Raw genomic sequence first — 12,826 nt, 5'->3', positions numbered from 1 at the left:
GAGCTCACATATCTGCCTTTCTGAGTTTTCTTGTATCTCATTGAGTTACTTCATAACTGCAGTCTTGAATTCTCTGTCATTTAAATCACAGTCTTCATGACTGAGTTTGCTTTCTGGAGACTTTTTACTTTCTTTTTGCACTGCCGTCTTACCTTGGTTCTGTTTTTTTATTTTATTGCTTATACTATTACAGTTGTCCCATTTTTTCCTCCCTTTTCCTCCCCTCCACCCTACACCACCACTCCCAGCAGCATTCCTCCCCCTTAGTACATGTCCATGGGTCATACATATAAGTTATTTGTCTTCTCCTCTGGCTGGTGTGGCTCAGAGGATTGAGTGCTGGACTCAATCGGTTTGATTCCCAGTCAGGGCACATGCCTGGGTTGCGGACCAGGTCCCCAGTGGGGGGCACACGAGAGACAATCACACATTGATGGTCCTCTCCCTTTCTCCCTCCCTTCCCCTCTTTCTAAAAATAAATAAATAAAATCTTTTTAAAAATAAAAATGAAAGTCATTAACTGAACATTGTGCTAGGAAAATATAACTTTTTCAAAAAATAAAATAACCTGAGTACAACTACATTGAATTTCAAGGAAAGTGAATCAGTGGTTCAGAATCTACCATCACCTACATGAAATCCATTAGGTCTAAGCAGTTTTATCAAGCATTCAAAGAGCACATATTTGTAATGCTATACAAAATTTTATATAGAAAAATTGTGAATGCTGTCACAGCTCACTTAATAAAGCATCATATAATTTCATACATAAATACCAGTTTGTATCCCTAAGAGAAAGGGCCTTTTTTTTTTGTAAAGTTCAATGACAGGAGCATTTTCCCACCCAAATGGTAGCAGGGTGTGCATCTGCAGCTTGTACTTTTTTTTATTAGGGTCACACCTTATACATAACTTTGTCTACTGGTTTTGTCACACCAACATGGTACAGAGCACATTCCATATTGCCCGATGTTCACAGCACTGGCTGTGCAGGTGCATGTGGTCGGCATATAGCTTCTTTTTTCTCCGTGGCTTTTGGTGGCTACAAATGATGGTTCAGTGAGCGCCTCTACAGTGCCAAAGTCACTGTGCGTACCGGTCTCTTACAGTTAAACGGGGTAAGGGTACTTCCTAAGTGCTTGTTCCATCCTTCCACATAGGAGGTGTGGCATCACGGGCCTGTCCCCTGCATCTTGCCAGCAGAGCACCAGAAATGTTCATTTGTTGCACTTTGAAATTGCTTTTTGTTTTAGTTGGAGTCTGTGTTGTTTTCGTTACCAGTGCAAGAGAAGTGCTTTCTTATTGTGCTTATTTTACTGGCCACCTGGATTTCTGTTGAGCATCAAGCAGCAGGTAACACAGAGGGCATGTATGTGAACAATGGGGAACAACATAGGTTCCAGCAGGATGCACTTTTAGCTATCTATCTCTCCCTCCCCAGCTCGGTCTAGAAAATCAAGTGGTCACAGCTGGTAACTCGGGCAGGCTACTTGCCTCACAGGAAGCATCCCACCACTTGTTCCAGAAGCCCAACCTAAGTCAAGTCAGGAGGGAAGAAAGCAGAACCCCTCGTTTCTGGGCAAACAGCCTGGTTTAAAATCTCTGGTGTGAAGCCCTGACCGGTGTGGCTCAGTTGGTTATCATCCAGCAAAGAGAAAGGCCACGCACGTATTGTTCCCAGTCAGGGCGCACGCCCAGGTTGCTGGTCTGGTCCCAGCTGGAGGGTGTGCAGGAGGCAACTGATTGATGTTTCTCTTACACATTGATGTTTCTCTCCCTCTCTTTAAAAATAAATAAATAAAATCTTTTTTAAAAATCTCTGGTGTGGAGTATAGACTTGGCCCAACAGAAGGAAAGAGGCAAAAGACAAGGTTCCAAAGAGCAGCAGCTCCCAGCCACTGCCCCGTGCCATGCTGGACCCTGACTCAGGTGGCCCAGGGACCAGGAAGGAAACTTTGTAGGATTCCCAGCTGCTACCACAGCTGTGTGGCCCATATGGGTGCCACCATCAGAGCCTGAGGAAAGTTCCCGGGAAGAGAATGTCCACCTGTCTCACTGTTCCTGTATCTCACCTTCTTTCTTTCAATCGCCTTCCAGAAGAGGGAGCTGGTCAGAGAAGGGCTCCTATGTGCCTTTGTTCACTCTGTTAGAAGCACGAAGCCCACCCCTAGAGAGCCAGCCAGCAGCCACTACTCAGGGCACAGGTAGTCTAACAGCTCCGTGGTACTGCAGCCCACCCCCTTCTCCCACCCACAGCCGTTAGCTCCAGCAGCAGTGATCAGCTGGAGACAAGATGTCCTAAGAAATAACAGTCCCCATGCCTGCAAGGGCCTGCCCTGCACCAAATTCCAGTTTTCTTTGCCATAACTCACCATATGCCTTTGCAGCCCAGTGGCCACCATCAGCCTGGGGAACACAGCTGCGGGTCCCAAAGACACCTGCCTGCGACTGCACTTGTCCTAATCTGTGGACTCCAAAAGATGCCCCATACTGGATTGAATGGTGGCCCCCCAATGTACGCACACATCCTGACTCCCAGAACTTGTGAATGAGACCTTATTTGGAAAAATGGTCTTTGTGGATATAATGAACGTAAGGATCTTGAGGTGAGATCCTCCTGGATGGCATAGGTGAGTCCAAAAGAGACAGAAGACATGGTCAGCCAAGAAGAGACCATGTAACCATGGAGGCAGAGAGCGCAGTGACACATCTACCAGCCAAGGACCACCAAGGGCTGCCACCAGAAGCTGTCAGGGTGGCCTGGAACTGATTCTTCGGAAGGAATCAACCCTGCCCACAGCTGAATTTCAGACTTCTGGCCTCCAAAACTTAAAGAATGAATTCCTGGTGTTTTAAGCCACCAAGTTTGTGGTCATTTTTTATAGCAGCCATGGGAAACTAATACAGCCTCAAAAAACTAGAAGTGCTCTTGAGAAAAACTGCGGTATTAGGATGGAAATGTAGCACTCATGGGTGGAGAACCGGACTGCGTCTTTAATTTCCCCCAAGCACAGTCTGCCTTTGGAAACCTAGGCTTCAGGGAACGGGAGTCACTCCCACCCCTGGAGAGACCAAGAACCACCCCCAGTCCAGGCTTGTTTTCAGAATGGGCTTGCTGGCCGTCTTCCAGCACGAGACTTAAATCCTACTTCTAGTCAGCCCTCTCACTGCCAAGCAGCAGAAAACCCTGCGAGAAGGCCCAGGGTTGGGTTTGCAACATCCCATTCCTACACAGGGGAGCCTGCAGGAAGGCAGGATCGAGGGCCAGGGCACCAAGGAGTAAATGATGTGTATTCTTCCTCTGTTTCCACTGTCCTTTTTTTTTTTTTTACAACATTGCAGGATAAATGCCTATGGCTTTGACATCCTAGGAAATACTCAAAATCTTGCAAAACAACAAGCAAGAGTCCTCTGGTGTTTGTATTCTGCCAGTGATTGCCAAGTGGCTTTTGTTTGTAAAGCCAGGGCATTTGGGACTGATGCAAGGAACAACATCCGAAACTTCTAGAATGTGACGAAACGTGGCCACCACCACTCACACTGGATGGAAATGCTCTCAGGGAGAACAACAGCACGCTTCAGTGCTGGGAAAGGAAAGGCAAAGTGCACTTGTGAAGGGCATCCCCCATCAGACCATGAGGTGGCTGCAACTCCAAACCCAAAGCAGTGGAGGAAAGGCAGATAAATGTGACTACACAAAGATGACAAACTTGTGCGAAGTCACAGTAGGAAACAGTCATCGCAGCTTCCTATGTGATATAGGAGAGCTGATCCTACTACTGACCAAAGAGGTCCTACAAACCAGGGAGCAAACACTAACAGCATAATAGCAAAATGGGCAAAAAATACAAACAAGCCATTCACACCAGAATTGAAAAAGAACCCTAAAGCTCTGAGAGATGCTCAAGCTCACTCTTAATACACAACTACACACCTGGTGGATGGCAAAAGCCCACAGCTTGATACCCCTCACTGGGGCAAGGCTATGGGGAACGAGGGGAGAGCAGAAAACCACACAGGGGGGCACCAGCACCATGGACCCTGTTCGCAGATGCTCAGTGCGGCCATTTGCTTCTAAGAATCCGATCCAAAGACACACATGATTGATGCACGTGGATTTTCACTGCGGTGTTTTTTATGGCAATAAAATGACAACCCAAACGCCATAGTGCAGCCTCCCAGCAGGATAGCACACAGCCCTCGAGTGCACCAGCACCGCGGTGTGCTGGACCTGGGCCGAAAGGAAGGGCTCCCTGCCATCTCAAGCTGTGAGGCAGTTCTGAGAGCCCCGGCCTGGATTCTTGACTTCCCCAGTTGAGGTGGAAGAAAAGGGAGCCCCAGAGGCAAGTGGTTCAAGCAGACAGAACAAACAGAAAGAGCAGCGTTATCAGGCCTGGCTGGGACGCTGTGTACCCTAAAAGAGACCAACCAGCAGATGGGGCAGCTGAAGCAGAAGTCCCTGCAGCTAGGTCTTGGGGCTCAAAGAAGTGGCCTGCCGTTTGTCACCTAGCCTGTAATTCAGGACTAGGCAGGCAGAAGAAAGCACAAACTGCACTGTCCTGGGCTGGTCACCGGCAAGCAGCCCTACTGAATGCACTCCATGACGTGTATCTGCAGGGTGTCGATATCAGGAGCCTGATACTGGCACTTGGGGCAACAGTAGTCAGGTGGGGGGCTTCTCCTCTGGCAGGGCAAGGGAAAAGACTGATGAGCTGTAGAAAGAGAACAGGCACCAGTTATAGCACAAACTACAGGGAGGAGAGGAGAGAGAAAGCACTGAGACTTGATGGGATCATCAGATCCAACTACCAGGGCCACCACCACCTTTCCTCTACCATCTCCCCCCCTGGGGTGGGGGGTACCAATAAGGAGGGGCAGCCAATGCAAACACCCACCCTGCCTAGGCTCCATGCACTGCCAGCACCCTGCCCTTCCCTACCCCTCCTCCTGCAGCTCACTCACCTGGGACAGGGGCCAAGGGGGGCTGGGAGACCTCTACGTGCCGCTTCCTCATATCTTCGATCCTATGATAAGAGAAACCATCCAATCAGTAAGGGCCAGCCAAGCTGCCAATGGCACACAAAGCTGACGGAAGGACAAGGGACAAGGATGGTAAGAGGGGAGAGAGAGGGCCAGCTCACCCCACCTGGACAAGCCAAAGGACTCAGTCTCTCCGGTTTACTACCGGAGCCCCCACAGCACCCATCCTCCTGTGCACAAATTGCTCTGAGGCACGTGCTCCAAGGCCTACCTGGCGGACTCCTGACAGCTGGCCTTCAACCTGCTATACTCCCGCTGTAGTTGCTCCAGCTGCTCCTGCAGGAGCTCCTTCTTCTCAGCCAGTTTCTCACGCGCCTGCCTCTCAGCCTGGAAATCTGCCTTGTAGATATCCGCCTGGTGAAGCCAAGAGAGGGGTCCATGACCCCACCCATCAGCCATTCATTAGACACTCTGTGCTGGGCACCAGGGGGCAGGGAAGAGCCTGCTCCCACCTTCCCACAGCCCATGGCACAGACAGAGTCACCCCAAGTGCACTGAGAGGTCAAGGAACAATGCAAGGGGCTCAAAGAGCTTCCGAGAAGCCACTGCAAAATGACACCAGAGGCATGCCAGATCCCAGCACCAGTGGGCCTGGTCTACTCGCCCACATGCAAACCACAGAGCAGAGCCCTCACCTGGGCCTTCAGCACCGGAACGGTCTCCATCACAATCTTGTGCTGCTCAGCCTCTTCTTTCAGCTTGTCAATCACTTCCTGTTTAGCCACCAGGGCCTCCTCAGCCTGCTGGAGCTGCTGCTTGAGATCTTCCAGCTGCATTCCCTAGGGATGGGCGAGGGGAGCTGACGAAGCTGGAGCCAGCCCAGGGCTGTGGTCATGCCAGCCCCAGGCTGGCTGCTACTTCAGGCAAGAAAAACCAAGAAGAAAAATGATCGGACCCAGCTGGCCCACCTACCAAAGATGTCAGTGTGTGCAAGGCACAGGAAAGGTGGAGGCCAAAGAGGGTACTTCTGAGGTTATCTGGCACAACTGCCCACCCGGGCTGACATTCCCTTCCCAGAATCCCCAGCTGACAGCCCTCCTCCAACCCTTCAGAGGACAGGGGACACACTCTGTCCTGAAGCCACCCACTCCACACTGACCTGGTCTAAAAACTAACACTCCACCACGTGCCCACTAAGCCAAAACCCATCATCAGTCCTTCCACTCTGCCGCCTAGTCAGGGGTCTGCTGTCTCCTCACAAACACCTGCACGCACAGATACACATGTGGATAGACACACGCACAGACACACTCCCACAGACACAGAGACGCACGTACACACACTACGCAGCCTTCCCTCTGGAGATCAAAGGGCCACAGATTTGTAATTAACTCTTCCTGTATGACCAGTTTCAGGCTTTACCCTTAAAAGTCTTCTCTGGGTATGTTCGTATTTCACGAGCTGGGGAGCTGAAGCAGAAACTTAAATTGTGATTGCTAGAAACTGAACCCAGTACAGGCTTAACAAGGACGAACTAGAAAAGGGTTCCCAGTCGACTTTAACACTTGAGTGGAAGCATTCCAGAGGAAATCCAAGCCACCAGCCAAATGGTGATGGGTAGCCAAAGGACCTAGCACAGCCCACCACAGGCAGCTAGCAGCAGAGCCCACATGTTCCCATCTCCCCATGGCCAGTCCTAAGCCACCACACTGCAGCCTTGACCAAACTCTAGGACAAGTCGAGTATCCCTCCCCAAAGCCAATTATCTGTGAATTTGGAAGAGCGGGCCCCATGGGAGAGGAACTAAGGTCAGCTCAGTGCTAGGTAGTCCGAGGAGGTCCCCGCCATACTCACTCGGTTGCGCTCACTGCTCACCATGCTGCTCTTGATGTGGTTGTCATAGTCTTGGAAGAGCTGGTGATAGGCTACCTGTAGCTGGGCCAGCTTCCGCCTATGAAAAAGGAGCTTTCACTGGAGAAACTACTTTGTCCTGGTCCAGCCACAGCTTTTCCTGCTTCCAACTCCACCCTCTTTTCTTCCCTCCACAAACTCAAATGGGGCTCCCTGGGCACATTCGTGCCCTAAAGGCCATCAGCCCTGAGGCATGCTTGGCTAAACAGTTAATATCATTTTCCTTAAAACAAGTATTTATTAGAGTATGAAAAGAAATGTTTATAATAAAATAGAATTGTCCTGCATGCTTTAAAAAAGTCAACCTCAGCCCTGGCTGGTGTGGCTCTGTGGACTGAGTGCCAGCCTGCGAACCAAAAGGTTGCTGGTTCAATTCCCAGTCAGGGGACGTGCCTGGGTTGTGAGCCAGGTCCCCATTTGGGGGCGAGCGAGAGAGGCAACGAATGTTTCTCTCTCTCTCCCTTACTTCCCCTCTCTCTAAAAATAAATAAATAAAATCTTTAAAAAAAAAGTCAATTTCATGAAAAACATAGGCAGACAGGACTATTCTAGATTAAAGGATACTCAAAACGCACGCCAGCAGAAAGAATGATCCTGGACCAGATGCTGTTAACAAGTGAGCCAAACGGTGGAGTGTGAATGTGGACTGGAAAATGGAGAATGTTACCGTATCAAAGATGAAATCATTTGGGTGTGATAATGGTAAGGCACCAAATCCAGCCCTTGGCCACAGAGTCCCTAGAAGGGCTTCCCCCAAAGGCAGAAAGCCACCAACGGCTGTCTGGTCTCCATCCCTCCCATATCAAATGCCCACTCACTTCTCCTCCGAGGCAGCCTGGCGCTCCATGCGCAGGGCAGCCTCCATACTCTGGTTCTGCATGCGCAGCTGATCCACCTGCACGCTGTGCTGCTGCTGCAGCGTCTCCCGCTCGCTCTCCAGCTGCCGGGCCTGTTCGCTGGCTGCCCGGGCCCTGGCACACAGGAACGGGGACGTCACGGTAGGGCCCCAGCAGGAGCGAGGGTGCTCACGGCATCCCTGCTGTGCTGAAGACTGCCAGCAGAAGGAAGGTAGGAGACACAGAACTAGAAGCTCTGCAGTCCGCAGGGAGAGGACAGGCACTGGAAGCAGGGCACGGGGAGGAGTGAAGGTTCAGAACATCCTGTCAATGCCAAGCCAACACAGCATGAGAAGGGGAGGCAATGTCACTGGACACAGGGACAACTGCAGGGCACCAGGTTAGAGGCAACATGTTTGTGTAAATGCAGGGCCTGGCCAGCAACCAAGTGCATGTGGCAAGGAGACCTGGGGCTGAAGTTCAGGTTTATGACATCCATTATGAAAGCCCCTTCAAAGGTAAAGGAGGTAATCCCAGAAGAGGACACTGCTGGGGCCAGGAACCACCCATTACGTTCCAACAGGTGGGTGCTGGGGGCCCTGGTCAGAGCAATCTCAGTGGAAGGGTCAGGCAAGATTGGGAGGAGAGGAAGTGGAGGCAGCCAGCAAAGACAGGCCTTTCTAGAAGCTGGGGGGAGGGGTAAGGTAAGAAATGAGCTAGGACAGCTAGAGGGAGAGGCAGGGTCACTGCGCTCAAGCAACTGTTACCCCCCAGTCCTGTTCTAGCAGTGGCAAGGAGGTGGCTGGCCCACCTCAGCGGCTCATTTGGGGACCCAAACATCCATACCTATAAAGAGAGCCTCCCACCTGCCTACCTGGGAGACACAATAGCCTTGGCAGGCAATCCCTCTTTCCTTCTATACCCCCACTGTAACAGCTGATGTCTTCTCCCCAGGGTCCCCCCATAACCCCCAGTCTTCTAATCCAGGCCTTGTATGCCCCACGGCCCCCAGTCTCCCATCTCTGCACTCATATTTCCTAAACCTCCAGTTCCAGGCTCCAGTCATGTCATCCCACTACCCTGAGGCCTTCCACAGGCCCCAGCATGCGGCAATGGTGGGTGGTTCTGGATGGGAGGAGGTTACTAGGGGTTGTCACTGGTCTGGTTTTCTACATCTGTCCAAATATATTGAGCACACATCTCCCTCTGTGATCAGATAAAACCTAGGTGCTGCTGCCATCATCGCCAGATGGAATGCTGCCTGCCGGAGGCCCTGGAGACAGGGGGAGGATCGTTCCAAAGTGACAGTCCAGGGGCTCAGAGGGCAGGCCTGTGTGCGAAGTTCGCGGCTGTGTAAACGGCCACATCGAATGATCTGAGATGCAAGCAAGGTGTTGCGCCCCGACCAGTCCAGCTCAGCGTTTATATGCTCAGCCACATCGGGGAGGGGCAAGAACAGAGGCTGCCCAAGGGCCTACAGCTGCCAGAGTAAATGCCCCTGTGGGATGCTTAACTGACCCAAGTCAACTGCGAAACTGCGCTGACAGCATAATCCTCCAGCAGTTTCTGCTATGTGCACAGAAAGAAGATAGGCAAGAAAGACTGCAAACTCTCCTCAAATCAACATGTGATTTTAGAAACAGAGCGGTACAGAAGAGCATATAGGAGAAAACAGCAGAATGCCATGAGCCAGAGACGATGAAGCGTAGCCTTTCCTCACAGCCTGATTTCTAGATGGAAGCGCGTTCACTGTTTTCCATATCGCTCTGATGATGGGCGGGGAAAACTCCTAGGACTGCTCCCCTAGCCTCTTTCAGGAAAGTGTCCCTGACACACCCAATGCACCCTGACCCCCTACTGCACTGGGGAAGCTGGGGCCACCCCTGTCAGCAGGACATCCTTCTGCAGGGCAGCAGCTGGGTGGCATGGGAACCACAGAAACAGTCGTGTCCGTTGACACAATGACTTCACTTACAGGAACCCCTCTTTGCAGAAAAGAGCAACTGGCAGGCCTGAGGTGACCAGCTTCAGAAGGGCTACTTGCAACGTTGGCCCTCAGGTGGCAGGCACATGGGCAGTGAGCTGGTGCAGGTCCCCTGGGTCGACATGACAATTTCCCTACTGATAATGGTGGTCCCTGCGCCTGGACCGTTTGCACAGCAGGGTGGTTTACATGGATCACCTGCTCTCCTTTGGCAGTGGGACATTTGGTACGTGCCTGGCACAGGGGGCCCACGTGACCAGCCCGCAATACAGCCCGGGGCGCTGGGTCTCAGGTGGGTTGATTCCCTGGGTCTGCAGTGATGCATTTTTCGCTGTTGAAGACGGGAGAGTACTTGGCAGGCCCCTCATGGGATTGAGGGGGAGAGGAAGCCTGAGGCCTGGGGTTCTCCACCCCTGACCTGTGTCCTCTGTCCTTGTGGGTCCTGGAGGGTGCCCTTCGCTGTAATAAATCGCAGCCATGAAGGTACTGGGAGTGCTTCCAGGGGCTCTCTGCGGATCTCAGGTATGCTCTTGCCCCCCCACCAACAAATGCCACATAAGGACATAATTCAAACTCCAGCAAAAGGTCTGAGAGCCCAGAAGTGCTGCTGGGACCCAGGTCCCAGATGCCCAGTTCACAGCTCGGCTAAGCACTTGCCCCAGTGCCCCACGCACTCAGTCATCTACTCCTGCAGGCTGTCCTCCCACAGAGGGACCCCTGCAGGCTCCCAAATTGCCTCATTCTTCTCAGGCACCCTGCCAGTGGCCTCCAGGGTGGGCTTTCCCTCCCCACTCACCTGCCCTCCAAAGCCTGCCGATCCTTGGTGGCAGCCTCCAAGCGACTCTGGCTCTCCTGGAGCTCTCCCAGCAAGGATGTCACCTGGGCTTTCACCGAGGCCTTGTCCTCAGCCATCTGCTACATGAAAAAAAGCCACTTGCTGTCAGCAGTGCTTTCTCACCAGCTGCCCACTCCTGGTGGCCCCAAACCCTAGGGCAGCCTGCAAGTACTAAGATGTGTCACCCTGACGGCTTCTCCCCTGCCCTCGGCACCCCTGCTCATTTCACCTCTCCCCTCCAGGAGTTTCCCAACCCCAGCAAGGCCACTGGGGCAGTGCAAAGGGGTTAGTCCCCTGAGCCCACACTCCCAAGCCCCTCTTCATCTCTGCAGACAGGGTATGATGAGACCCAGGGACACCAGAGCACAGAGGGACCTCAAGTCTCATAAGGCTGATGACCAGGCCATGAGGGCTGAGCCCCACAGGGGTCTCTCAGCCTCGCTGAGACTCGATGCCAAGGGAGGTGAGACACAAAGACAGCAACAAAAGGACATGCTCCCTTCCACAGGCCCAGGCTCACTAGAAGGTAAGATGGACTGACACTGTTTCCAGAAGACCTCCACCAGCAACAAAATTCGGGAGTTGTCCAAACTCTCCACTGCCTGATCGCCCTCATCACACTGTCTGGACCCAGGTCCCCCGGGGCCTCAGGCCACTCCAGCCCAGGGTTGAGACTCAGTCCTCCCCTCCCCGACCACTCCGCAGTAACCCCTCTGTAGTAACCACCACTCCCTAGGTTGTTCTCAGGAAGCTCTCTGGAAACAGTGACGTCTCTGTGGGTTTTCGGAGTGCCTGTGGCCGGTGACACAGGTGGCCAGAGCCCCTAGCTCTCCCCCTCCTGGGAAAGGGCCTGCCCTGCCCCCTTGGCTACCTGTTGGCATCTCTTTAGGTGCTCCACCTCCTGCAGGGCCTGCTCCCTCTGCCTCTTCAGGTCAAGCTTCTCCAGATTCAGTCTCTCCACCAGTCTCCTGGCCTCCTGGAATTTCTGTACGAGGAACTCCTTCTCCTCCCTCTGGCCGCCCTGAAAACGCTGCAACTCCTCACAGCACTCTCTCAGCATTTGGTTGCTTTGCCGGATGGCATCTGGTAGCAGAGGAGACAGCAGAGGGGAGGGGAGGCCTGGCCGCTGGCCTGCCAGCCCCTTCCTGGGCCTGTCGTGGCGCCTTCCTCGTAATACTATGCTGCCTCTCACACAGAGAGATGGCTTCAAAACACTTTTATTTCATGAAACACTTTCAAAGTCAATTATGCTAGTGATATACCCCTAGATTTCTCCAACAAAATACTGAAGATACTGGCTTCACTCAGAAGTGTGTGCCAAATGTCACTTTATTTGTAAGTGATTCCTGGAACTCATTTGTATTCTGGTGGCGGTCAGAGGCATGCCTGCCCTAGGGTGCACGGTCACTCCCTGTCTTTGGGATCAGGAGGTTGTGACCTACCTGCAGACTCGGGACGACCACTAGGGCAAACTTCCCTGTGATGCTGCTGGCTGCAGCCTGGGAGGGCCGGGGGCTAGAAGTGAACTAGCTACTCACCGTCCTCTCTCCATGTTCAGTGGGGACAATCACCCACCTCACAGGATGAGGAGAGTTAAATGAAAAGCAGACAAAGTCCCTGGTGTACAACACAAATCCAAGAAACAGCCAGTCCCGGTCTCACCAGGCTGAAGGATGGGCATTTGTAAATGCCACACACTCAGCAGAGGCCACGGAAAGGAGACCCACACACCCAGGGGACACCCCAAGCAGCAGCAGACCATCAGGGGTGACAAAGCTGATCAGTGATGCGCAAAGGTTCTAGCAACTACAGAGCTATGTAAGATGGGGGCAGGCAGTAGCTTCAAGTCACCCACCTTCTGGTCAAAACCCCTGACTACCTAACTAGCTCCTGCTGCTGGAATGTTCCTTTCACTGGAACATCAGGGGCTTCTGAGCCTGGCTCCAAAGCTACCTTCTACACTCTACTGTCCCTGTGCGACTCGTCCCCTGCAAGAACTCAAGGCCCTCCTGCCCCGGGTACACTATTCCCCCACCAATCTCCACCTGCTGCAAGCCTGCCCAGCCCCTGTCCAAGGCTCGGCTCATGTACAGCTTCTTTTTTCATGAGGTAAAATGCACAGAACATCGAAGTCAGTGTTTTAACTATTGGGATTGTTTTTTAAAAAGAAGAAGAAAGAGAAAAAAACTCATGAACACAGACAACAGTGTGGGGATTGCCGGGGAGAGGGAGTGGGAGGTGGAGGAGGGTATGGGGGATAAATGGTGATGGAAGGAGACT

At 52.5% G+C, this 12,826-nt stretch overlaps 1 protein-coding gene across 5 annotated transcripts in view; it reads right to left on the bottom strand.

Annotated features, from left to right (window-relative positions):
• Positions 1-526: 526 nt before the first annotated feature.
• Positions 527-12,826, bottom strand: part of IKBKG (inhibitor of nuclear factor kappa B kinase regulatory subunit gamma) — a 19,309-nt gene continuing 7,009 nt past the window's right edge. Inside the window, exons 2-9 of one of the 5 annotated variants that reach the window (XM_053917076.1) lie at positions 11,418-11,629; positions 10,508-10,626; positions 7,710-7,862; positions 6,856-6,931; positions 5,676-5,819; positions 5,252-5,394; positions 4,963-5,024; positions 527-4,712 (exon numbers count right to left, since the gene is read on the bottom strand). In XM_053917076.1, the coding sequence (XP_053773051.1) occupies positions 4,585-4,712; positions 4,963-5,024; positions 5,252-5,394; positions 5,676-5,819; positions 6,856-6,931; positions 7,710-7,862; positions 10,508-10,626; positions 11,418-11,629 (1,037 nt within the window). In that variant the 3' untranslated portion in view covers positions 527-4,584. Of the gene's footprint in view, positions 4,713-4,962; positions 5,025-5,251; positions 5,395-5,675; positions 5,820-6,834; positions 6,932-7,709; positions 7,863-10,507; positions 10,627-11,417; positions 11,630-12,826 lie in introns of all 5 variants that reach the window. The other 4 variants (XM_053917075.2, XM_053917074.2, XM_053917073.1 and 1 more) reach the window with 4 other exon arrangements.

Source organism: Desmodus rotundus, chromosome X, assembly GCF_022682495.2.
Source record: "Desmodus rotundus isolate HL8 chromosome X, HLdesRot8A.1, whole genome shotgun sequence".
Lineage (NCBI taxonomy): Eukaryota > Metazoa > Chordata > Mammalia > Chiroptera > Phyllostomidae > Desmodus > Desmodus rotundus.
Note: the sequence above shows the minus strand (reverse complement) of the source record. Positions and strands in the feature narration are given on the sequence as shown.